Source organism: Lampetra planeri, chromosome 54, assembly GCF_965212315.1.
Source record: "Lampetra planeri chromosome 54, kcLamPlan1.2.h2, whole genome shotgun sequence".
NCBI classification, from domain to species: domain Eukaryota; kingdom Metazoa; phylum Chordata; class Hyperoartia; order Petromyzontiformes; family Petromyzontidae; genus Lampetra; species Lampetra planeri.
The window spans coordinates 5,641,544-5,668,348 of record NC_136160.1 but is presented as its reverse complement, the minus strand read 5'-3'; the positions used below and the strand labels follow the sequence as shown (position 1 = coordinate 5,668,348).

General features: G+C 53.8%; 1 protein-coding gene across 1 annotated transcript in view; it reads left to right on the top strand.

Moving 5' to 3' along the window:
* Positions 1 to 26,805, top strand: part of LOC144735169 (uncharacterized) — a 189,509-nt gene that overhangs the window by 142,363 nt on the left and 20,341 nt on the right. Inside the window, exons 6-7 of the mRNA XM_078617614.1 lie at positions 22,778 to 22,864; positions 23,750 to 23,901. Coding sequence (XP_078473740.1) covers positions 22,778 to 22,864; positions 23,750 to 23,901 — 239 coding nt within the window. The remainder of the gene's footprint in view (positions 1 to 22,777; positions 22,865 to 23,749; positions 23,902 to 26,805) is intronic.

The following is a 26,805-nucleotide window of genomic DNA, read 5'->3' as shown; positions in this document are numbered from 1 at the left end:
TCCACCCACACCACCTCCACCCACACCACCTCCACCCACACTCAACCACACCACCTCCACCCACACTCAACCACACCACCTCCACCCACACTCAACCACACCACCTCCACCCACACCACCTCCACCCACACCACCTCCATCCACGCCACCTCCACCCACACTCAACCACACCACCTCCACCCACACCACCTCCACCCACACCACCTCCACCCACACTCAACCACACCACCTCCACCCACACTCAACCACACCACCTCCACCAACACTCACCCACATCACCACCTCCACGCACACCACCCACACTCACCCACACCACCTCCACCCACACTACGTCCATCCACGCCACCTCCACCCACACTCACCCACACCACCTCCGCCCACACTCACCCACAGCACCTCCACCAACACTCACCCACACCACCTCCACCCACACCACCTCCACCCACACTCACCCACACCACCTCCACCCACACCCACGGCTACCCCACCCTGGCCGCCGCGCCGATGACACGCAACCCCCGGCGTGTAAACGCCATTAACCTGGCGGTTGTGGCGCTGCTGCAACGCGGTTTTATGAGTTTACTCTACGAGGGCAATTAGCGCAGATTAATAAACTGCGCGCCTCCGCCCCTTCAACTCTCCGCTTCGAGCCTCTCTCACCCTCCCTCGGCCCCTCCCCCCACCTCTCCTCCCCAAGGGCTCCTTCCAAAGAATTATTGAGCATTCCCCTATGAGCAATTGCGCGCCTACTCACGAAAAACAGAAACGCTTTCCGTTTATTGCCGTGGCGAGCGCTGATTGTTATTAATCGCCATTAAATGGGGGGGGGGGGGGGGAAGATTTTAAGCGGTTTTATGAATTAATCATTACGCGTGCGTATGTGTGCGCACATTAATATTGCGAGCCGCGGCAAGCGCCCTGCTGCTGCTGCCGCTGCTGCTGCTGCTGCTACTGCTGCTGCGCGCTGCGCGGGAGGTTAGCGCGCCGCACTGGCGGCACGAACCCATTGGGGTGCGTTGTGGCCGAAACGTCGTGAGAATTGTTTTATTATGTTTTATTTTTATTATTTTATTACTTCCCTTCTACGTGACTTTACCGAAAGAACCAAGAAGATAAATCCCTGCAGTCACGAAAGCTTTAAATCGAAATAGAATGAAATAAACTAAACTAATGTCTTCACTACACTCATTGAACCCCGCGGCACCCGAGTTCGATTCCAGGGGCAGCGGCCGACATCGGCGGCGGTTTTCCCGCACGGGTCTTGGGCCTCCTCCCCCCCCCCCCTTCTTTGGTCGATTCAACCTTAAACGCGTACGCTGTGTGCCGTGTGTAATGTAAAAGTAATTTATTTTAATTTTAAATCAGCGGTCGGGAGACAAAGGCTGCCCCCCCACCCCCACCCGCTCGTGTGTCATACCGGCCGTCGTAGGTGCTCGCTTAATAGCACTTTCCCCGAAAGCCTGTACGGGGGATCTTTGTCTTTATATTACGTTGTTGCTTGGGTTGGGGGAATGGTGGCACGGTGGTGAGCGCACCGCTGTTTGAACGTGACGACGCTCGTTTGATTTGCGGCCAGGGCTCGCACCAGTGGCGGGCGATGACTGAACCGGTGTTTGCCCCATGCCTTCCATCGTAAATAAAAGTATTAATGATATTTTTGTATTTAAGTAGACTTGTAGACTTAATGGGTCCTCACTGGCAGCATTTTCGCCCGGTCTGCAAAGCTAAACAGGAGATGGTTAAACGTCGTGGCGTGTGTGCGTGTGTGTGTATGCACTTTCCCCAACAGTCTGTTATGGCGATACGGGGGATTTTTGTCTTTGTGTGCAAGTATCCTAAGTGTATGGCCACATCACCTTCTTGTATACTTGAGTGACGTATGTACGCGAGCCGGGAATAGTTTTAGAGAGTTAAGCTGTAAACTATTTTTTATTTTACCAGGTCAGGCCCACTGAGCTAATTTTTCAGAAGCGACCCTTTGCTATCACAAATGGGAGCTCAACGAAGTGGCTTATCATCACGTGGACATTTCTAGCAGCCAAATCATCTGAACGTTGAGTCTCAATGTGGAGGGAAAAATCGGCGGACCCAGATGAAAAATCCACGCGACCACGGGGAGAGAGAGAGAGACACGCAAACTCCGAATATACAGCAGGAGTCAATGGCGGGATCGAATCCACGACCTCCTGCATACCAGGCGAGGGAGTTAACATCTCCTCGCCACCATGTGGCATACGTTGCAGTTGAGTCGTAGCGTCGTGTTGTGATGCGGAATCTCGTTGTCGCTTGCTAAATCGGCGACTGCGCGTACAAAAACTCAAAACTCAGAAGGGGACATTTCTGCACGCTAGAATTAAACGAGAGAGAGCGAGAGAGAGTGAAAAATAAGGCGGCCAGAATTTTTACGATTTTGGTTTTTTTTGTTGACCAGAAAAAATGTAACGGATTCCAGCTGATGTTATTCACTGTTTGAATTAGCATCTCGATGGTCGCGCCTACTCCTTGAGTCTTGCATATATTTTCATGATTTTAGTTTTGAGACCAACCGAGCGGGCAGGCAGACGGACAGGCGTACGTGCGTGTGCGTGTCGTGACGTGTAAATCTAGATTGAAAACTAATTTCTTTAGAACTGTTTTTTTTTCGTGTTTAGTTTTGGTGTCCACCCCCCCTCTCACACACACACCTCAGATTAGAACGGTTAGCTACGTACGGTGTGAAAGAAGTTCAACATACAAAGCGCCGTAATAAAGGTGTTTTGGGGTTAGATTTACACGATCCAACCCCCAAAAAAGCCCGTATTATACATAGCTCCGATCAGTACGGTTGGCTACGTGCGGTGCTAAAGAAGTTCAACATGCATGCAAAGCGTCCGATTAGCACGCGGATGTCCCAGCTGCCGCTGCTTATCCTCCGCATGGGGAGGGGGGGATGTGCGTCCGCTAATCCGGGGCTTTGGAAGCAGGGGTTGGTGGATGACGCAGAGATCGGTGATAGTCGTGTGTTAGGCCTGCGCAGGTTTTCGCATTCCGCGTGTTCGGGTTGTGCCGGCGTGCAAGTTCGGCACGGCGTCCGACGTTTCACTGCACGCAATGAGAGCTTATTCAGAAACTGATCATTAAATTTGTTTCTTTTCCTGACTAAGCTCTCTATCACTTACAGGGAAACGTTTAAAGATGCCATTCGCCTCTGATGTTAGCCTCGGCCGGGAATCAAACTGGGATATCCTCGTTTAAAAGCGCAGTGCACTAACCGCTGCACTGCCGCTCCCTCCGTTCTGATCATTGTCGTCGGGACATTGTTACATCTCAAGCCAATTTGCACGGGGGACACGGGGGCCTCCCTGCAGTTTGATGTCGCAACAGTTCCATCACCGCTGGTGATGCGTCGCTTAAGAAAACAAAGCACAGAAAAATACAGATTTATTTTTTTACCATTAGCATATTGGTCGCCCGTGCCATTTCGTCAAACCCAATCATGCAAATTTCACCAAACGACGCCCTTCCCCGTTGTTGGCACGTTGAAGCGGCGGCCGGCACTCAAACCGGGGGGGGGGGGGGGGGGGGGTGCTGTTTTTATTTAAATCCTAAACAAACTCTTTAACTTAAACCGACGACCCGTGATGCAGAATGAGAATATTTGTCTCGCCTGCAGGAATCCGATGAGCTGCAAAGCTCTTTATTTTCCACAGACTTCCGCCACTGTCGCCGGTCCGTCCCTTCGGCGGCCGCAGGCTCGCGGTCATCGTCACAGCTCGCCGATTTATTTTTCGTCCGATCGTCGGCGGCGCCGATTGAGAACTAGATCGCGGGACTGCCCTTACTGCCGGTGCCCTACGAACCCAGTGACGTCCACGAAGGCTGGGCGAGAGCAAGAGAGAGAGCGACGAGAGGGCGCTTGGCACGGAGCCGCGGATGCGTTGTGTCGCCGCGGACCGAAACAATGCCGACGCGCGGCGGCGGCATAAATTAGTGAGCGAGCGAGTAAATTAATAACGAAGGCGGCGGTTTGGGTTTGTTTGTTTATTTTGATTTAAAACAGACGCACGCCAGAGGGACGTTTTTCGCCGCCCGCCCGACGACGTGGTTAAACGGCGCAGCTTGAGCCTCGGATAAACACAAAAACAAAATCGGAGATCGGCGCAAGGGCAGCTCAACTCCTTTGCCGCTGTGGCCCGAGTTGAATTCTCTGCCACGGCCAGCGTCAGTGGCGGAAGGGAGGTAGGAGGTTAGGAAGTAAGGTGCGATGGAAGGGTAGGAAGTAACGAAGGGTTGGTAGGAAGTAAGGAAGGGTAGGTAGGAAGGAAGTTAGGAAGGAACGAAGGAAAGGAAGGTCTTCTTCATCCAGAATTGGATTGACACAGAGGGCTGCGTGAATTATTATCAGAGTCGGATTGTTTATTTAGACTGGAGGAATCTAGCAGTGGATGAATCATGGCTTGACCCCGTCCCGTTTCGAGACGTCTGCAAGTCGCAGGGTGTGGGCTGTTCCCGTTCACCGCCGGAATGTGCAAGCGGTTCGACGTTAATTTTTTTCAGAGGCGTAGTAGCGGCGTTGTTTATAAAGTCCTTGTACTCCACGCAGAGAACTAGCGGCACGACCGCACTGTACGATAGCTGGCGCCAAACGTTGCCACACGCCCCCCCCCTCCCGCGTGGCCTTGTGGGAGCCTCGGGACCCAAAATGTTATTTTATTTTTTCCTTACGATTCCGTTGCGATTCCGTGCCGATGACGTACGTGCAGAGAAACTGACGACGTACACGTACGTCGTCGTAATGGGAAGGGCGTTAATTGATAGGATTACGATGGCTGCAGAGAAGCGTCAACGCGCGCATTGCATTGTGGGTGGTTTACGTGGCGTCTCGGTGGAGAAAAGCGACCCGGTCGGGATCTGCGCGGGGAAGCGATCATCGTGCCCCCCCCCCACTCCTCCTGCTGCAAAAACTTGGCAGCAACCTCCTGAAAGAGTCATGAGACGCTTTGCTGGGGGTAAACAGCCGTGTGGATATTAGTAGTAGTAATAAAAAAATAGTCATGATGATAACATGAAAGGGGAGAGGAAGTGGCTTTGAAGGGCGGTGTGTTTCGAGGTGGGGGCGGGGAGCGGTAGTGTCGTGGCGGTTAGCGCTACGCTGCGCAATGAACCCGGTGACCCGAGTTCGATTCCTGCTCACGGCCAACACCGGTGACGATCATCTGAACCGGTCCTGGGCCTCCACTAGGTCGACACAGCCTGAAATGAGTACCTAGTGCGGTGTGTAAACACAGCTACTGGGAAGACAAAGGCGACCGGGCGTGGTGCTGGCCACCCCACCCCCTCGTGTGCCGTGTTGACCATTAAGGTGCTCGCTAACAGCACTTGCCCCTACAGTCTGTTAAGGCTACACGGCGGGATCTTTGTCTTTGGGGGGCGGTGGTGGTGTTTGCGCCCAGCGTCCCACTGACGCCGACATTCTCAGCGCGATGATGACCTCCCCCCGTGTGAGCCGGTGGCCGGGGTCGGCTCCCGGCAGCTTCCCCTCCCGACCGTCGCCGTTCGTTCTTCGGTGGCGGCTGCAGCCGTCGGTAACACCGCGGCGGCAGCCCCCCCCCCTCCCCCGTGAAGGTTTTCGCGACCCCCGGCTCGTCCGTCGCGAGTTAGCGAACGGCGCGGGCGCGGTAATCGTCGCCGCCGGCGCGAGAACTCATTACGGAGCCGCGCGACGAGATCCCTCTCGCGGAGAGAGCGAGGGAGAGGTGGCGGGGGGACGAGAGAAGAAACCGTTTCAGTTTTTAGCGCCGCTCGCTGATTTTTCACGGCATTATGAAATGGCGCTAATCACGTCGGGCGACATTTAAGGCCGCGTGTTTTGCAAGCGTCTTCCGATACCGCCGCGCGTCTTTCGGCGATGTCTTCGAGTAAGGATGTCTTCGAGCACACGTGTGCGATGGTCGCTCAGCTCCAATTTGTATCCGTCGACGCGGCGACGGCAAACATTCAAACTTTTTCCCCGCGCCGCCAAGAGAAAGCGGCGTTCGCCCGCGTTGGGGGGGTGGGGGGGGTCACGTCGAGCCCCCAAAGCTGCCGCCCTCCTGTCGAATTAGGCAACTTGGGGGTGTGGCGGGAGTGGTGGGGGGGGGGGCGCGGGAAAAAAAACCAAACCCACGCGACGACAATGAGAGCTGTGAAGGAATTTGCGATGAGGAGGAGGAGGTGGTGGTGGTGGTGGTGGTTGGTGGGAGCGGGCGAGTGGAGAGCGACTGCGCGCATGCAAAGTCGCCCCCCGACTTGATTTCCCATCGCGGCGGCGTCTGCAAATGTAATTAGCGACAGCCAACAGAGAGGGCGGCGGCCGTGGTGCTGCGTGGTGGTGGTGGTGAGATTCCTCCCGTGACCCAACAACCCCTCCCCTTCTTCTCGCCCACCCGCCCTGCCCCCCTGCCCACCCGCCCTGCCCCCCTGCCCCTCGCCCCGCCCACAACGCACCCCACACTCGACTGAGACTCCAAAGACAAAAGGTTTCCCGCCCCCATTATAGCCTTTTACAGGCTGTTGGGGCAAGTGCTGTTAGCAAGCACCTATTAAGGCCGGAACAGCACACGGGGGGGGGGGCAGGGAGGTGTGGCCGACATCCACGCTCGACCACCTTTGTCTCCCCAATGCTGATGTGTACACACTGCAGCAAGATACTAATTCAAGGCTGAGTCGACCTAGGGCAGATCAAGGACCGTATTCAGATTTTTTTCGCCACTGTTATCGGCCGTGAGCGGGAATCGAACTCGGGTCGCCAGGTTCGTGGTGTAGTGCGCTCACCATTGACACGAGCACTCACCACTCACCAACTACACTACCCCGACCCCTCCTTTCGTCGGCCAGCGACCCAATCTCCGCCATTCCCTTCCCCCTTTGCAGCGTCAACCCACAAACCCGGAGCCATAACGCAACGCAAAGTTGACGAACGGACAAAGGCAGCGGTCCCCCGTGTAGCCTTCACGGACTTTTGGGGCAAGTGCCGTTGGCGAGCAGCACCTCCGTTTAGCTCGGCTGGCTACGTACGGTGCGAAATACGTCCAACGTACATACGTTCAACATACGTGAAGGCTGGCACGACACACGACGGGGTTTGTTGGCCAGCACCACGCCCAACCGCCTTTGTCTCCCCAGCGGCGATGTTTTACACACCGCACCAGGTACTCATTTGAGGCTGAGTCGACCTCGTTACGAACACACACGCACGTACTGGAAAGTGTGTGCATGCTACACGTGCTGCACAGGCGTACGTGTGCGGTGCACGACGTACTCCTGTCACGCATGCGTGAAGACGCACAGACACACGTCCCCCACACGTGTGTAGCCTCCTCTAGCGGGCTGTAGGGGGCACGTGCTGTTTGCCGCCACCCTTTGAAGGCCGGAGCGGCGCGCATGGGGGGGGAGGTGTTGTGGCCAGCGGTAAAGACAAAGCTCCCCCGTATAGCCATAACAGACTGCTAGGGGCAAGTGCTGCTAGCGAGTTGCAGCGATGAAGGCCGGAGCGGCACACGAGGGGGGTTGGTGGCGAGGACCACGCCCGAGCCGGCCGGCCGCCTTTGTCTCCCTCGTTTACACACCGCACCAGGTAACAGTACTCATTTGAGGCTGAGTCGAACTAGAGGAGGCTCAGGACCAGTTCACTGGTGCTGGTGGTGGCCGTGAGCGGGAATCGAACTCGGGTCGCCGGCATCGTAGCGCAGCGTGCTCACCACTACACGACGCATACATACACACTGCCACATGCACACGCACACTTGTTTTTGGGGGGGGTAGCTCCCCCTTTTGCCCCCCTCCACCTATCTGGGTGTGCCTGTGACCATAACTACATTACCCCCACCATCGCCCGCACAACTGTGCTCCGCTCCCTCCCTCGCTCGCTCCCCTCCCGCTAACGCTCACTGGCTCAAATTGACCTTTGTGCTGAGACCCCCGCGCCCCACGCACGCACGCATGCACATGTGCGTGCGTGCGTGTGTGCGGGCGCGGGAGGCAAGGAGAGAGGGGGAGGGAGGCACGGCAAGAGAAATTGATGTTTCGCTTGCGCTAGGCTCGGCCCGTCACCCACTCCCACTCGCCGGATAACACGCAGCTGTCCCCTGCTGGGCGTTGTGGGGGTGGCGGTGTGGTGCGGCGGTGCGGATGGGTCAGGATGTTGGTGGGGGTGGCGGTGTGTAGGAGTGCGCGATGGGGGGTGGGGTGGTGGTGTGTGGTGCTGGGGGGGGGGTAGGAGGGTTGTCGGAATGGGGGTGTGGATGTTAGCCGGGTGGTGCTGTGATGTTTTGGGCCACGTTGCGATGGGGTAGGTGATGTGTTGGTGTGGGTGGGTGGTGGTCATGTGATGGTGTCGGTGATGCAGTGGTATGGGTGGTGGTGATGTGATGGTGTCGGTGAATTTATGGTGTTGTAGGTGATGCGATTGTCAACCGTCAATGCGTAAAGTCTCTCTCTACGTACGCGGGCATCGGGCAGCACTTGCCTCCATCAGCAGATCCTCAGCCAGCAGTGGAAACTCCACATTCCTATGGTGGGGAGGGGCGGGGGGCGTGTCGCCAGGAAAAGCCGGTGAGGCGTAGCTTGGGTCTGTGGTGGAGTCTACAGGAGGGTGGAGGGGAAAGGAATTTTTATTATTCATATGGTTTTAAAATATGTTATTTTATTATTATTAATATTATTACGTCTTCCAGTTGCTGAGAAAGAGCAAAACCTGCCGCTAATTGGAAACAGCGGGGAGAGAGAGAGAGAGATGCCTGTGCGTGTGCCGCCCTTAAGAACTCGCAAACCCTGGCGCAAATCTCTCGTTGGGAGGGGCACGTGGATTGGGGAACGTACGTTTGCAACACCCTCATGGAACCGTTAAGATGAAGCAGGTGGGACGGGGCTGAACGCGTCGCGGCTCGGAGGGTCGAGACCGACGACGGAGCGCTAGTCGAGGTAGGGGGAGCCCGCCCGAGAGGGGACGTCCCCGTCGCGGAGACGGAACGACGCGGCTGCTCGACGGAATTGTTGCGTCGTGGGGGTGGTGGAACCCCGTGAGAGTTGCGATTGACGGCATTCATCCAGCAGCGGATTGACCGTGGCTGAGGAAGACGACGACGACGACGACGATGAAGCCCGAGCGAATAACTTGTTCCCGTCGTCCGGTGCAAAGCAGGCCATTGTGTCGTACGTGACATGCGCACGCACGCGCAATAAACGCGTAAACAAAACAAAAACAGTCACTTCCAACCCCCGCCCCTCATCCACAGCCCGCGTTCATTTTTCCCCACTCCTTTGCTCGAGCAATAAAATAAATAGCTGCGCTCCGTGACGCGTTCCAGAGAGCGAGCGAGCGAGAGGGAGCAGCCGCTGCGCTCCCTGACTTCGGCGGAGGATGGGTTTGGCGGATGGGTTGGCTGCGCCGTGCACTTTGACCGAGTGCGGTGGAGGCGTAGACAGGGTGGGGGAGGGGGGTGGTTGCTCTTTACCGCTTTGATGATTGACAGCGCCAATTTACTCTGGCGCGTGCGTTGTGCGTCCTTCGACGCTCTTCACCACGTGGCCTCAAGGTGCACCTAGCCTGGCACAAGTGACGTGGTGACGTCTCACCATCTGCTTTGCGGCTAATGGCTGCCGTCGCCGTTGTTGTTGCAAGTCCCGGCCGGTCCTGGGCCTCTCAGCGGTCGGCTCGGCCTGGTGAGTCGACTGATTGAGTATCGGGGGGCTGCGGTGTTGTGAACCTCAACACCCGGGAGATACAAAGGCAGCCTGGAGTGGTACTGCCTCCCCCCCCCCCGCGTTTATCATAGCGGCTGTAATAAGCGCTCTCTAACAGCACGCACTCCGCTGTGAAACTACGGCGGAGGCGGGTTGGATGTTTGTCTCTTTAATAATTGAAAGAGCTCGTTTGGTTAAGGTAATGCATTTTTTAGCAAGTGTGTTGCGGCGTGTTCCTAATGTATGTTGGGTGCGTGATGGTGGGGGGGGGGGTGACCCTGTGGGGGAGAGACAGAGAGATGTGTACATTAATTGGAAAGTGTGAAATTGTTGTGACACACCTTCCAATTTTACACCTACCAGCTCCTCCTCCTCCCACATATTCCTTTGCTTTTCCACCCTCCACCCCCCCACCTTCTGCACCTCCTCCTCCTCCTGTCTCCCTCCTCCTGCTCCCACTCTTCCTCCGCCCCTTAGCCATCCTCCTCCTTCCTCACCACCACCACCTCCTCCACCTCCCCCCTGCTCCTTCAATTTGCCCCACCATCTCCTTCCTCTTCCTCCACCACCTCCTCCCAACCGAGCTCTCCCTCCCCTTGCACTCTCCCAGCTCTGTGTGCATCTCTCCCTCTCTGCCGCTCCCTCGCTCGCTCTCTCTCTCTCTCCAGGCAGTCGACAGAAACAGAAGGCCTTATTAATCTGCCGAGTCTGCCCAAGTTGACAGAAGTGCCTTTATTAAATGAAAAACAAGCGCCGCGAGATTCCTTTTTTATTTTTCCCAGCGCGAAGAGCCACGGGCGCGCGGTGCGTCCGCGTTTCCCACGCTCGTCCCGGCTCGGCAGCCACTTTCCGCCGCGAAAACGGGGGGCGGGGAGGGGGGTTAGTGGGTAGGGGGGGGGGCTAGGAGGGGGGGGGGGGCTCGATAAATAAATTTGGCGCGAGGCGCCGTTTTAGGATCACGGTGACTCTCTCAGGGAATAATTCTGCTGGTACCAGATGAAGATCCTTAGTGGTTTCCCTATCCCCCCTCCTCCTCCTCCAACCATCCTCCCAACCGTGTCCCTCTCGTCTCTGTGTGCCCCACCGGTAACGACAGCAACGTATAGGGCAGCCACTCCTGGCGTTGTTCTGTCACGGCCACTCCTGGCGTTGTTCTGTCACGGCCACTCCTGGTGTTGTTCTGTCACGGCCACTCCTGGTGTTGTTTTGTCACGACCACTCCTGGTGTTGTTCTGTCACGACCACTCCTGGTGTTATTCTGTCACGACCACTCCTGGTGTTGTTCTGTCACGACCACTCCTGGCGTTGTTCTGTCACGACCACTCCTGGTGTTGTTCTGTCACGGCCACTCCTGGCGTTGTTCTGTCACGACCACTCCTGGTGTTGTTCTGTCACGGCCACTCCTGGTGTTGTTCTGTCACGACCACTCCTGGTGTTGTTCTGTCATGACCACTCCTGGTGTTGTTCTGTCACGACCACTCCTGGTGTTGTTCTGTCATGACCACTCCTGGTGTTGTTCTGTCACGACCACTCCTGGTGTTATTCTGTCACGACCACTCCTGGCGTTGTTCTGTCATGGCCACTCCTGATGTTGTTCTGTCACGACCACTCCTGGTGTTGTTCTGTCATGGCCACTCCTGGTGTTGTTTTGTCATGGCCACTCCTGGTGTTGTTCTGTCACGACCACTCCTGGCGTTGTTCTGTCATGGCCACTCCTGATGTTGTTCTGTCACGGCCACTCCTGGTGTTGTTCTGTCATGGCCACTCCTGGTGTTGTTCTGTCATGGCCACTCCTGGTGTTGTTCTGTCACGGCCACTCCTGGTGTTGTTCTGTCACGGCCACTCCTGGTGTTGTTCTGTCATGGCCACTCCTGATGTTGTTCTGTCACGGCCACTCTTGGTGTTGTTCTGTCACGGCCACTCTTGGTGTTGTTCTGTCACGACCACTCCTGGTGTTGTTCTGTCACGACCACTCCTGGTGTTGTTCTGTCACGACCACTCCTGGTGTTGTTCTGTCACGACCACTCCTGGTGTTGTTCTGTCACGACCACTCCTGGTGTTGTTCTGTCACGACCACTCCTGGTGTTGTTCTGTCACGGCCACTCCTGGTGTTGTTCTGTCACGACCACTCCTGGTGTTGTTCTGTCACGACCACTCCTGGTGTTGTTCTGTCACGACCACTCCTGGTGTTGTTCTGTCACGACCACTCCTGGTGTTGTTCTGTCACGACCACTCCTGGTGTTGTTCTGTCACGACCACTCCTGGTGTTGTTCTGTCACGACCACTCCTGGTGTTGTTCTGTCACGACCACTCCTGGTGTTGTTCTGTCACGACCACTCCTGGCGTTGTTCTGTCACGACCACTCCTGGTGTTGTTCTGTCACGACCACTCCTGGTGTTGTTCTGTCACGACCACTCCTGGCGTTGTTCTGTCACGACCACTCCTGGTGTTGTTCTGTCATGACCACTCCTGGTGTTGTTTTGTCATGACCACTCCTGGTGTTATTCTGTCATGACCACTCCTGGCGTTGTTCTGTCATGACCACTCCTGGTGTTGTTCTGTCATGACCACTCCTGGTGTTGTTCTGTCACGACCACTCCTGGTGTTGTTCTGTCATGACCACTCCTGGTGTTGTTCTGTCATGACCACTCCTGGTGTTGTTTTGTCATGACCACTCCTGGTGTTATTCTGTCATGACCACTCCTGGCGTTGTTCTGTCATGACCACTCCTGGTGTTGTTCTGTCATGACCACTCCTGGTGTTGTTCTGTCATGACCACTCCTGGTGTTGTTCTGTCATGACCACTCCTGGCGTTGTTCTGTCATGACCACTCCTGGTGTTGTTCTGTCATGACCACTCCTGGTGTTGTTCTGTCATGACCACTCCTGGTGTTGTTCTGTCATGACCACTCCTGGCGTTGTTCTGTCATGACCACTCCTGGTGTTGTTCTGTCATGACCACTCCTGGTGTTGTTCTGTCATGACCACTCCTGGTGTTGTTCTGTCATGACCACTCCTGGTGTTGTTCTGTCATGACCACTCCTGGTGTTGTTCTGTCATGACCACTCCTGGTGTTGTTCTGTCACGGCCACTCCTGGTGTTGTTCTGTCACGACCACTCCTGGCGTTGTTCTGTCATGACCACTCCTGGTGTTGTTCTGTCATGACCACTCCTGGTGTTGTTCTGTCATGACCACTCCTGGTGTTGTTCTGTCACGGCCACTCCTGGCGTTGTTCTGTCATGACCACTCCTGGTGTTGTTCTGTCATGACCACTCCTGGCGTTGTTCTGTCATGACCACTCCTGGTGTTGTTCTGTCACGGCCACTCCTGGTGTTGTTCTGTCATGACCACTCCTGGCGTTGTTCTGTCATGACCACTCCTGGTGTTGTTCTGTCACGGCCACTCCTGGTGTTGTTCTGTCATGACCACTCCTGGTGTTGTTCTGTCATGACCACTCCTGGCGTTGTTCTGTCACGACCACTCTTGGTGTTGTTCTGTCATGACCACTCCTGGTGTTGTTCTGTCACGGCCACTCCTGGTGTTGTTCTGTCATGACCACTCCTGGCGTTGTTCTGTCATGACCACTCCTGGCGTTGTTCTGTCACGACCACTCCTGGTGTTGTTCTGTCATGACCACTCCTGGTGTTGTTCTGTCATGACCACTCCTGGTGTTGTTCTGTCATGACCACTCCTGGCGTTGTTCTGTCACGACCACTCCTGGTGTTGTTCTGTCATGACCACTCCTGGTGTTGTTCTGTCACGACCACTCCTGGTGTTGTTCTGTCATGACCACTCCTGGTGTTGTTCTGTCACGGCCACTCCTGGTGTTGTTCTGTCACGGCCACTCCTGGTGTTGTTCTGTCACGGCCACTCCTGGTGTTGTTCTGTCATGACCACTCCTGGTGTTGTTCTGTCATGACCACTCCTGGTGTTGTTCTGTCATGACCACTCCTGGTGTTGTTCTGTCACGGCCACTCCTGGTGTTGTTCTGTCATGACCACTCCTGGTGTTGTTTTGTCACGGCCACTCCTGGCGTTGTTCTGTCACGGCCACTCCTGGTGTTGTTTTGTCATGACCACTCCTGGCGTTGTTCTGTCACGGCCACTCCTGGTGTTGTTTTGTCATGACCACTCCTGGCGTTGTTCTGTCACGGCCACTCCTGGCGTTGTTCTGTCATGACCACTCCTGGCGTTGTTCTGTCACGGCCACTCCTGGTGTTGTTTTGTCATGACCACTCCTGGTGTTGTTCTGTCATGACCACTCCTGGCGTTGTTCTGTCACGGCCACTCCTGGCGTTGTTCTGTCATGACCACTCCTGGCGTTGTTCTGTCACGGCCACTCCTGGCGTTGTTCTGTCACGGCCACTCCTGGCGTTCTGCTGTGTAATGGCCACTCCTCCTGGCGTGCGTCATGCACCGTGATTTACGCGTTGTTTTTACATTAGTCCTCCTAATTATAGCCATCTGTAGTGAGATATAATCTGACACCTGTGAACTATTTTGTCTTGCAAATGTGTGAATGTATTCGTTGCGTCCAAAATGTATCTTGTCTGATGCAACAAAAAGGCCGTACATAAAAGTTTTTTTTCGCGAACGGGATTAATTATTTCGGCGGGACGTAACGCTTTTCTTGCAATCGGTGCGCGGGCTACCCAGTTCAGATGCACGCTTGGAATCATACCGGGAGACACAACGAGAGGAGCATGTGGATGAGAGGACATGACTCGGGTTACAGACGCCCTCCCAACCCGTTCAAGCTGTGGCTGGGAGTGTGAGTGCGCTCCCCTACGGGACACATCACGGCTAGGGGGGACGGTGGTGACCGATGGTCGAGGATTGTGACGGAGCGGTGGCCACGGTTTGACCGCCTTGGAGACGGAGCGATGAAATCGGTAGATTCTTTCATAGCGACGGGGTTGGAGAGGAGGGCCTTGATCCAGCAGCGGATCGAACGTGGCTGTTGACTGCGCTACATTAGCATCCATCGTTATGGATTTTTTTTTGTTTTTACATGAGCGGCTTTCAATGAAATAACCGCCACTTATTCAGAAACCATCGAGAGTGAATCGGAGACCCGGTAATTGAGACCCAAGAGTATTTTTGTCGAGAGAGACGTGGGTTTTAATATAGCCTGTTATTTTGATTTGCAGGACTCTGCCGCTCATCGTGGTAATGTGCAATTTCCGACGTCAGGTCGGCGATTGAGCGCTGCCTTACATGGAGACGCACGCGGTCAGAGTCCTTTCTGTCAGTCCACTGCTGGATGAGGGCCTCCCCACGCCACGGTGGCTAGGAGATGTTAACTACCTCGCCTGGAATGCAGGAGGTCGTGGGTTTGATCCTGACCCTGACGCCTGCTGTATCGTTGGGAGTTTGCGTGTCTCTCTCTCTCTCTCTCCCGGTGGTTGTGTGCGTCTTTCTCCAGGTCCTCCAGTGTTTCCCCTCCACATTTATAAACATTTTCACACTGTAAGCCACTTCGTTGAGCTATCATTTGTGATAGCTCGGTCGCTTCTGAAAAAAGAGCCACGTCGCTCAATGTGGGGCCTTACCTGGTAAAATAAAAAAGTATTTAGTCTAGCCAGCGGCGGTCGTGGTGGTTATTTGACCATACTTGACCACGCATCGTCAATCTGGCTGTCAAATCTGGCTGTCGCCTGATGAAGCTGGTTGTAATTACTGGCGAAACGTCGTACTCGGATTGTAAATGTTGTGGCTTGGCTCTCCAACACACCGGTGTGCTGTACTAGTACACTACACTATACACTACACTATACACTACACTACTATACACTACACTACTATACACTACACTACTATACACTACACAACTATACACTAAACTATACACTACACTATACACTGCACTACTATACACTGCACTACTATACACTGCACTACTATACACTACACTATACACTACACACTAGTGCTGTACTAGTGACGAATTGGCACGTTCTGTTTACGTGACAACCCTTACTAGTTGGCTGTGTCGGGTGGTGGCGGGTTTAACGACATTTATATATTCACGCGATCTAACCCAAAAAGCTTCATTATGAATACTTATGCTGTATGACGCACTTCTTTCACACCGTACGTAGCCAAACGTGCTCATCAGAGGTGCGCGGGGAAGGACAACAAACTAAACACACACAAAGCAGTTCTAAAGAAATCAGTTTGTGTGTGTTTGTACATTTTATCTTCAGAATAATATTATTATTACGAACATTTTTTTTTTTAACATCCCTTTGCTGGATGAGAGCCTCCCCCCACACTGTGACCAATTGTGGGAGTTGTTTGACCATACTTCAGCGCGCTGGTCAGTGCTGGTCGGAACAGTGAGAGGGTGATGGGTTGAGTGGCCCGGAACCCGTTTTGATATCGCAACCACTTCCTTAATCGCGTCGTAATTATACGAGCGCAATTGTTTTAGTGGTTCGTGCACAGGATGTTAGCACCCGTGCCCTGTGCGTACGCGCGTGTTTTTTTGTGTGTAGGCCCAGGCTTTCCTTACTTAAAGAGGCTTATTGTCTCCGCGTGGCCCCACCTGGTCAAATAGAGGCGCCGACGTGGAATGGAAGTGGGCATAAAGGGGAGGCATTGTACCTGAAAAAAAGCCCTACTCCACCTTTGTGCAGTTGATCCTCATAGCCTGTCCGTCGCGTTTACACGGCGCCCTCGTGTTGGCATGCAAGGGGCTTGGGTTGTGATGACGACGTCGCCCCTAACAATGTTGTTGTTGTTGTTGATTTTGTGTCACCGGTGTGAAAACTCAAGGCACCCTGGGATGCGAGAGACTCGGGTGATGAGCGTAATTTGCGACAGTCACGAAAAAATGGTGAAAGCGTGACGAAATAAAAAGAGAACTTGTCGCAATGGAGCGTACAGAAAAAACGGAGCAAAAACAAACTGCGTGGACGCGTGAGAAATATTGCACTGGACATAAATCTGTGGTAAATAATCGATTTGCTGTCGCACAAGTCTGCCCGTGCTGCGTATTTTTAGACTGATCCTAGGACAAATTATGAATTGAATTACAGAAACATGAAATTACCGTGGAACTCGTGCGCCGACACTGAGTGGCTTGCCGCGAGATCCGGTCGATGCCACGATATTATTGTACGATGTAAAGAAGCCCGCCAATTACCGTTTCGTCCGCTTGGAAAGATATCGCCGGATCGTGATTATCGTTGTTTCATTTTTCTTGGGCGATTTAATTTCCTGATTATTTTTTTTTTAAATACGTAACAATAATTACAAAACAACAAATATCTCAAGTTCACAATAATCGCCAATAAAGTTCTAGAGAAATTCTAGATTTGAAGCTTTCGTGACTGCAAGGATTCATATTCTTGGGTTTTTTCGGTAAAGTCACGTAGGTAAAAAAAATTTAAATTAATAAAAGTAAAATAAAAATAAAATAAAAATCACGACGTTTCGGAGGCAACACAAGCTTCCGTCTTCAGGTGGAACCGTCACAGCACGATTGCTGTATCAAGTAAATGGCCGTCACCCATCAAGTCAGTGCTCTGTGGCAACGTTGTCCTGAGAGGCGGATGGCTCCACGGCTATTCGTCATCATCGTGTCGTGGCGGCGTGTGCGCTTATAACAGAGGTCGCAACCGGGCACCCGATACCCGTACCCTACCCGATACCCGGCTACCCGTACCCATACGGGTACGGGTACCCGTTTGCGACCCTGGTGCGGCCGGGTACGGGTAAGGAATCAAAACCCGTTTGCGACCTCTGGTTTATAAGCGTTGCAGGTTGTGCCGTCGCGATGGTTCAGAAGGCCCCGCGGGGGCAGACTTGCGCGTCGAGCAAACTGCGCTCGGGAGAATGTCCGAGTCGCCTTTTTAGCCGCGCTGGAGTCACGGCAGAGCATTTCTGGAGGCAAAGACGATCTTACAACGGCCGGGGGGGGAGGACACTCGCGATTGTGGCAACCGTCACGATCGCGCAACGTGATATCGCGTCATGTCGTACGGTTACAAAGGATATTGGATCGACCCCTCCCCCCCCCCATAGCTTAGTCAAAGAAGCTTGATATGGTCATCACGACGTTTCAGGCGGGGTCCCTACTTCGTGACACATTAAGAAGAGCAAATGCCACCTAGAATGTTTTCGTTCAATGCCCAGTGTTGTTAAGAAACGTGTTGAGATGAGATATTTGTTGTTCGCTGTGTTGCACCACTGCCAACGCAGTAGCAGCGTCGCCAGATCACCGGTTAGATCTCACCGGCGGCAATGTGGACGCTGAGTACTTGAACTTTCCAGCGCGCGACAGTTGCACAGGCGAGCCACAGAGTGGGCCAGCGGTACAACTGAAGGAACGACCACGGCATCGTGGTGGGTTCGTCTACTCTCTCGCTATTTGCGTTGAACGAGGGGCACGCCTCCCATCGTGTAGATGGAGGGCGCCAATAAAATGACATACCGGGGGGAAAAAAACCGGGCAGCGTTTGCGTTAAGCAAGACTCTGCCGATGAGACCCCATGAGGTGAAAGCCGGTGCAAGCGGTTGTTCGCTTGAACAAACGCCGCTGCAATTGGATAGTAATGATTACGGTGGGGCAAAGGCAATCGTCGGTCGATGTTTTGTGTACGTGTGTGCGTTGAGACGGAGAACGTGGGGTCTGTTGATGTATGTGTTTTACGTGTGTCAGCACAAGTTGATAGATGTGGGCGTGTGTGCAACCCTGCCTGTGCAGTTGTCAGTGGCAAGTCCAGCGAGTGCAGTAACCCTCCCCCTCTCTCTCTCCCCCCCTTCCTTCTTTGTCCCAGGCTCCCATTGGGCCGGGAGTCTTTAAATCAGAAATTGATCGCGTTAAGTGATTTGCCAATAGTAAGGCTTGTTGCTATCCGTCGCGGGCTAAGAGATTTACAGATAATTCCATTGGCTGGGCCAGTTACATGACCCTCGGTGTGACCTGGAAATCTGCGACATCAATCCCACCCACCCGACCAGCACCCCCACCGCACCCCAAGTTTGGCTCAGAGTCAAGGCAAGCCGCAGTAGCGGGCGGTGGTGGCAGTGGGAGATGATGGGGGTGTGGGGGGGGTGGGAGATTTGGTGGGGTTGGGTTCGGGTGACGGCCAGGGGGGGGGGTAGGCGCAGCCATTATCTGACTTTCCACGCCCGGCTCCCCGTTTTTTTTTGTGTGTGTGGCTTCGTGCGTCCGCACTTATCGGTCGAGAAACTTAGCGCATTCACGTCTTTTACTCCTTCTCTCACCCCCCCCCCTGCTTCCCGCGCCCCCGACCGAACAACTGGAACGCGTTTGTTGCGGGTGAACGGGGGAGCGGTTGCCGCTCGTGTGAGAGACGGGTGGGGGGGGGCAGGCAAACGTCTTGGAAGGAAAGCGACGGCACGAAGAGACGCTGTAGCTCGCGCGGGGAAGGGGTGGGGGGGGGCCTTAGTCCGCACGGCGAAGTCGCCGTCTTGTTTTGTCGAGAACTTGGAAGGGGGTGCTGGGGGGGGGTTCTCCTCTTTCCTGCCGAGCCAATTAAAGCGTTGTGCCAATCGCCAAGGTATGTGGGGTTTCGGAGTGGAGACGCGCCGAGGTGGGGTGGTGGTTTTGCGTGCGGGACGCCGCGGCGGTGTTTATTCCTCTCCGGCTTTAAAAAAACAAGAAAAACCATGTTCCGTGAAAATGTGTTGTCGTCGATGCCTGCACGGAGTTGGTGGGAGTGGGCGAGTTGGGGTTGTTTGTTTAGCGGCTGAAGACAATTAGCATGTCCAAGTTTGAGGTCCGTAAGTAGGACGCTGTTTGACAGCAAGATGTTTCGGCAGCAACAGTAAAAACATCTTGCCTCTCCCCCCCCTCGCTTTCTTTTCAAAACGTTGGCAGAATTCGATCGGCAGCGCGTTTTAGATCATCATGATCATTCTTATTATTTGTAATTCCACGTCCGTATATTAAGAGAGAATCGACGACACATCGTTTGCGGTCGCTTGCCTCTGTCTCGTGAGTGCGGGGGGGTGGGTGGGGGAACACGCGGGCTAATGGAAGAGTATTTTTTGAAAAAAATGTAAAAAAACCCACACCCCTATAAAAGCAACAGAAAGGAGACGAACAAAGGCAGCACTCGCTCACAGCTGCAACAGAAATTCGGGGCGGTGTTTTGATAATTTCCCCCCCGCCCGCGTCACCCTCCCACACACACACAAGCCCGGCAGGTATCACATGAAAGCCAGCCACTTTTCGCGTCTGTGTTTGTTTTTCTGTCTGGCCCCTCAGAACTCTGAGCTCGCTCTCCCCCCCCCCCCAACTCCGTCTCCCCCCCCCTGGTGCATTTTGCCCTCAGACAAAACCTCTCTGCCCAGCCTCAGAATGGACACGTTTAAAAAAATATATAAAAATTGATTGATTGCCCGCAATTTCATCGCGATTTTGCTACCGGCATGAGTCTTCGTTTCCAGGGCAAAAACTCCATCCGGGGCCCATATTCCCAGCCGTGGTATATACGTACGTAGGACTTCTTTCGCACCGTACATAGCCAACCGAGCTCATCGGAGGTGCGGGGGAAGGGTCAACAGCGTGACGACGTTTGTAGCTCTCCGCACGGAATGTAGCGCACGCTCAAGCGACGGTTGACTTGACACGTGTTTATCGGTGTCGGGGAAAATGGCCGGCGGTAGATATTTTACGGGGCTGTCCCTCGCCCCTTTGTGGCATAATTACGGGATGCGTTTCGGTGGCCGGACACCAACGAGAGGCCGAAACTACGAGGCATCAAGTCTGCGCTAACCCACACATGCTTGTGGTTAAACGTTCAAACAAATATGCTTTGATAATGTGTACGCTATCCTTGAAACTGAGTGACCTGCACCTATTTTTTCACGGCCTTGTCTCACCGGTGCTGTCGAGCAAAGAACGTAAAAAAGATGAACAGCTGAAGGACGATGCCAACTGCAGAGCATCGATAGCTCGGGTTCAGCCGTTCTATCTGTGGGACCCTGTTTATGCCAGAAAGGTAATGGCTTCATACTCTTTGTTTTTTCCGGTAAAGTTACGTAGGTAAAAAATAAAATGAAATAAATGAAAACAACTAAATTAAATCACGACGTTTTGGGCGCAACACAAGCGTCCTTCTTTAGGTGGGGACTACGTAGCGAAAGCACAACCGCTTAAGTGTGTGGCTTTCCTGTTTTTTTTTATCACTGAAGCAGTTCAGTGCAGAACTACGTTTAATGTGTCTTTTTCGCCAGTATCAAAATTACCAACAAATAAGGATAGGTTTGCCCCTTTCTGGCAATAAAACATGAGGTGTGACGATGGTCAAACTCCAAATAGATATACTTTTTTCAAGGAATCAAGTCCTGCAATAACCACACACACGTGTTCGCCTTTTGCCGCTGTTCTCTCTGGTGTAAGACTGGTGAGACAATGCCGTGAAGAAGGCTGTCTCTGGTGAAGGCCAATCGGTTTCAAAGACGATGCAAATATAATTATTATCAGAGCATGTTTGTTTTCATCTTTTGACACAATTATGTGAGGTTAATGCAGACGTGATGCCTTGCAATAGGTATACCTATTTTTGTGTTTGAGCATCTTTAATGCCCGTTTTGAAATGGGTATAGGCTATTCTTACATTTAAAGTGTTGGTTTTTTGGTTCAATCATCTTTGACTGGGCTTTGGACTCCCTCGCCACGCCACCCTCTCTCTGCCTGCAAATCAATCTGCCCGACCCAACTCGGCAGCAAACTCATCGCCAGTCACAAACGGAGTTCACCTGCGTAAGGAATTCCTTCAATTGGCTCTGCACACGGTCGCAGAGACTCGGCAGATTTTGTCAACAACACCAGTGCGTGCGTGGGTGCGTGTGTGCGTGCGTGCGTGTGTGTGCGTGTGTGTGCGTGTGGGGCCTTATGACAACTGTCACTCCCAGGCAGTCCCCCATCCAAAGGGGCAGAACATTGGCCCACACCTACTTGCTGTACTGTGTCTCTTACAGGCACATTGTTTGTCAAAGCAAGGGACGTGATCATTCGCACCGTCGCCACACTGCGCTCCGTTCAACCGCGGATGCCCTTCCCTGTCCCCGAATGTTTTGCGGCAAATGCCATCGCATCTTCACATCTCACATCGGTTGTCGAGTCAACGCAGCCAATCGTCATCGTCGTCATCAGCCATTGTCTGTCCACCGCTTGGATGAAGGCCCCCGCACGCCATCATCATCCCATCACGGCCCAGTGCCTCCACCGTCCGCCCGTGTCACTCGTGCACTTGAACCGGCGATCTCGTCGCTCCACCTACGCGACGTTCGTCCGCTCGGACGCACGCATTTCTCTCGTTTGCTTAAGTAAGGAAGTTGGCCAATTATTTAATCAAAAGCACACGGCGGTTTTGGGAAAATAAACAAAATCGCGTGGGTGCGCGTTCGTTCTTTTACACGCCCGCAAGAACAACGTTCATTTGTTTAGAATCGCTCGAGGTTAATAAAAAATAACACGCATCTTTTTGCATATTTTTTAAACGGCAAAAGCAATATTGCGGAGGACGTGCCACGGTCGCTGTGGTGGCAGCGGCGGCGGCGTTGTGAATATGAATTTCGCCTGCAGGGCTGCGAAAGTGCACGGCGCGACGCGCGCATTAATGCATGAAGCTAACTCGGAGGCATAGTTAATTCCGCGAGGCTGCCAAGTGCCGTGACATCTTACGCCGATCCCCGGCCCGTTTTTTTTTCTTGTGCGAGAAGAAATCCATTTGCGTTATTGCACTTTTCAATTCGTGCTCAACCGCGCTTGGAATCACCTGTGACATCGCATCCCAGATTTACAAATCTTCCAGACTGCTCGCCATTCTCCAAACGCGATCGGGGGGGGGGGAAGGAGTGGGGGGGGGCACCGTATAAATGTGCGCGCTCGCCGTCGCGCTGCCTGTTATTGCAGCCACTCCGAGCGTACCGAAAAGAAAAGAAATCGTTGGTCTTCAAATTTTAATTGTGCGGATGTACGGAATTTGTTTTATTGTTGCATTTTTCATATTATTTACATTGATTTGTTTTAATTTTTTATACGTGTTTACATTTTTCGAACTCCACCCGTGCCTGCCCGTGTGTTGCATTTGCAGACGATTCGCAGCAGCGCGCGGACGTCACGCCAGGCGCCCTGTCTGGCCAGCTGCACCATGCCGACGTGGGGAGTCTGCCGGACGGCGGTGAGAACACGTGTTTATTATTTTATTTTTTGTTTTAGACTCGCCTTGGTTTTCCGTGCAGCCCACAACCCCATTTCGTTGCGGTGAAAAAAAAAATATGTAACGGTAATATGTTAACGGAACCCTAAATAGCGAGCCTCTTAACGACGCGCGCACGGGATAACCCGTCGCTCTCCTCTCCCCGTACTTGGATGATTTTTCACGATGTAAACTTATTTGCTCTTGGTGGTAAATTGTTTCTCGTTTGTTCTGTGTCAATTTGTCCATGTTTGTTTGGCCCCCGTTGGGTCCAAACTTGGCATTCGCTTTTCATCGTCGTCGTGATGGGCTGGCATCTATCCACTGCTAGGTTAAGGCCTCCCAAAGCTGAATATATTTATTCGGTGTGAATTGTCAGTCATGGATTGCTGCGTGCTGATCTCAGCGTGTGCTGCGTCGTGATCTCAGGAGTGGATTTTAAACCGACGGGTGACCGCATCGCCGCCCCAAGATTCTTCTGCGAACTTCCAGCGTCTGTGTCGTCTCCTTGCGATTGTTTCCGCCGTTCATTACCCCAAGTAATTTTCCCAGAGCAATCTTTTGTTGCAAGGAATTTTATTTCGTGCAACGCTGATTCGTTTGTACACCGTTTGCCCGATTTTATTATTTTACTTGGTCATCTTTGCCCCAATTTATATCTCCACTTTCGAGCTCCTTCACTGCTTATTAGTTTGTGTGCGCAGCTTTTCGCGTGATTGCTTCTGTCATTTTGGTGACCCGGGACGCTCTTGAAGATGAGACTCGTCCCGGGTCTCTTTGAGTTCCTCATCCGGTTAAGCGACTTCAACTTGAAACCTCCTGAGTGTGCCGCCTCGTCTCCCCGTGGCCGTCTCTCTCTCCTTGCAGGGGCCAGTGACCTCGCGTCCCAGCGGCAGCACCAGCAGCTAAGCCGAGCCAAGCGCTTGCTGGAGGGAGGCAGGGGCAGCCCTCAGTCCGACGCGGCGCTACCCACCAAGAGGCCGAGGGCGTCGCAGAACGGCGAGGGGAGGCTCGTGCAGGTGACGAAACCCGCGGGGCTTGCGCTCGGCGGTCGCGCCGGCGCAGCCGACGTATCGACCTCGGGCGCCGACGACGCTGAACCCTTATGACCCCTTTCCCGTTCCGAGACGGCTGCAAGTTGCGGGGTGGGGTGTCCCGTTCACCCCGACCCTCGGAACGCGCGAGCGGCTGGGCGTTGATTTTATTTCGAGAGGCGTGGCGCCGTCGTTTTCCGAGACATCGAACTCACCGCAGAGAACCGTAGCGACACGACCCGCGCACTACGATAGCTGGCGCCTAACCGTGCCACAGGCCCTCCCGTGCGCTGCCCTGTGGGGGAGCCTCTGTACCGATAACGTTGTTTTATTTTAGTCCTGTGTGAGCCATTCACCTGGTTCTCTGGAACTCTAGGCATTAACAATGAACCCCAAGGATCTTCTCGGTGTCGGGCCTAGTGCTCTGAGCCTCGGGTGTTCGCGACGAAGCCTTTTGAATCCTAAAGGCGCCTGATTCTGATCGCAATAACTGATTTTGAATACGAAGAATCGTAAGGGTTGTGCCAAAACTGGCTCTGTGAACCACAGGAACTAACGATGCACGCTGAGATCCCTAAAGCAGCAGGTGCCTTTGGCTGTCAGCCTCAGACAGAGAGTGAAGCCTGAGAGTGATTCAGGTGCCCTGCGTCTGTAGCTCCGTAAGCCTCAGCCATTCATAGAGGGCCCTAAGAAGCCCAGCTTGCCTTGAACGGCCATCATCGTCGTCACCCATCACCTCTGCCCTCCCGTGGGTAGGACTGCTGGAGCTGCAGGGACGCTACTCGTGATAATTATCATCCCACGTCGCAGGACGCACGCTTACGTTGGAATATTTTTTTTTCTCATTCAAATACTTTAATGCCCTCTGTCAATAGACCGCTGGATAAAGGCCTGCCGATGGCACGTCGGTCGTGGGGGTTGTTTGACCATACTTCACCATGATGGTCGGTTCAGATGTCACTCTCCACTGCTTCTAGTCATGGCCCGGAATAAAACTCGGGCCGCCGGGTTCATAGTGCGGCGCGCGCTAACCCAGTCGCCACCATTCCACCACACGGTACTTTACCTTACGGCGGGATCCAGGGATCCCTAAAGCCCCCGGGGGCTCTCGCATGAACTGCGTTGCGACGTCATTTAATGTCCGTTGAAGGCGAACGATACGGCAATCTGTTCCTCTAGACGAGCTCTACACGTTGCGCTAATCAATTTTTTTTGTGACTACGGCAATTTTGGCAACGACGGGTGCTTGGTGAAGAACTAGAGGTTTGATTTCTGGTGGGTCGCGGCGTTTACGTGCGCGGTGGGACGGAGTCGCCAAAAATAAGTAAATACGATATATATATTTTTTTTACTCGCGTTTATTCGAGACCCCGGGGTCCCGCCATGAGGTTCAGTTGTCGCAGACAGAGCCATTGAGGCGCACGAGTTCATCATCACCGAGATGATCAGCAGCCGTGATCTATCCGCTGCTGAACGGTGGCCTCCCTAAGCTGTCCTGCCATCTCTCAGGGTCCTGCGGGATATAACGAGCCATGGAAACGAGTTGGGATCATGTAAAGAAAATATGCGCAGAGTGGCAGATTGAACGGGGGGAGGGCGGGGAGCGGCAGGGGTGGGGTGGGTGGCAGTCGGGTTTGGTGGGGGGGGGGGAGACATTAAATTAAATTTCCTTTTAAAGCGGCTTCAAATAATTTCATCGGTTCCTGATGGATAAGTGGAGTGTGTAGAGGCGAGCGCCCATCTACAAAGGGGAATCTTAATTAGTCGGCGATGAAAGCGTCCGGCGGATCGCACCAGACGGCGGGCGTCTGGCGCGGGATCATTTCGTTCGTCGCCCTGCGACGGGTTTATTCCGTCTCTCTCCGCGCCCTCTCGTCGCCACGCGGTCACTCGCCATGAGACGGGGGGGGGGGGGAGATGACGCGCAGCCATCGCCGCCGCCACCGCCGCACTCGGATCCGTCGCGGACGTTCGACGGCGCGCCGGTTTCTGCCCGGACGACGGACAAATCTGGCAGTGGAGTTGAGCGCGGACGTGCGGGCGCGGAGGGAAGCCTCAGGAAAGATTTCGATCGATGGCGCTTTGATTGCCGCGTCCGCCGTTAAGTGCCTGCAAACGGGGCAAGCGGCACGGACCGGACGGTACGGGCAGCACCGGGAGAGACGGACAAAGCAGACTGGATGGTACAGACGATAGTCGATCCTTGAAGCAAATCGTGACCTTCCCCTGTGTTTACTATTATCCCTTCACAGGCGGGGGGGGCAGTGAGTCTGTACATGCCTGTAGACAGCGGCAGCAATTAGTCTTAATTGGTCGTTTCCAGGAGCTTCCGCGTGCACCTGCGCCCCAGAGCGCAGTCTTAGCGGTGACATCATTTGTATTTTTATGTCAACGCAACCCACACTAAGGGGGGAACGGGGAACGGTGGCACAGAGGTTAGCGCACTGCAACATGAATAATCAGCATCAGAATATTTTATTTATCCGGGAGGTATCCGACCAGCTCTTTTTCCACGGATGTCCAGGTAGGGGCGCTGGGTCAGAACGTTACAGCGACAAACAATCGGAGCGCAAGGTAGAGAGGAAAGGAAAAAAAAAATCACTTAAAAATATCTCCTATTCGTGACAACGTGATAAAAATGATCATTTCATCTTGTGACGGAGCATTCGATCACAAGGAGGCATCCCCGGAATATCCACAGGCGAGCGAGCGGGGAAGGCCCGGGCGCTGAGTCGGCGCCAAATTCTCCGGCCCTCCTCACCAAGCTCTGCGGTCCTCTATATATGAAGGCGCTCGCAGCCAATTACCGAGCGTTTTGCATGCAGGAGTATCTGGAGCGCCCAGTCAAGCGAGCAATCACAGTTTAGTTTAACACGCAGTAGTAGTAGC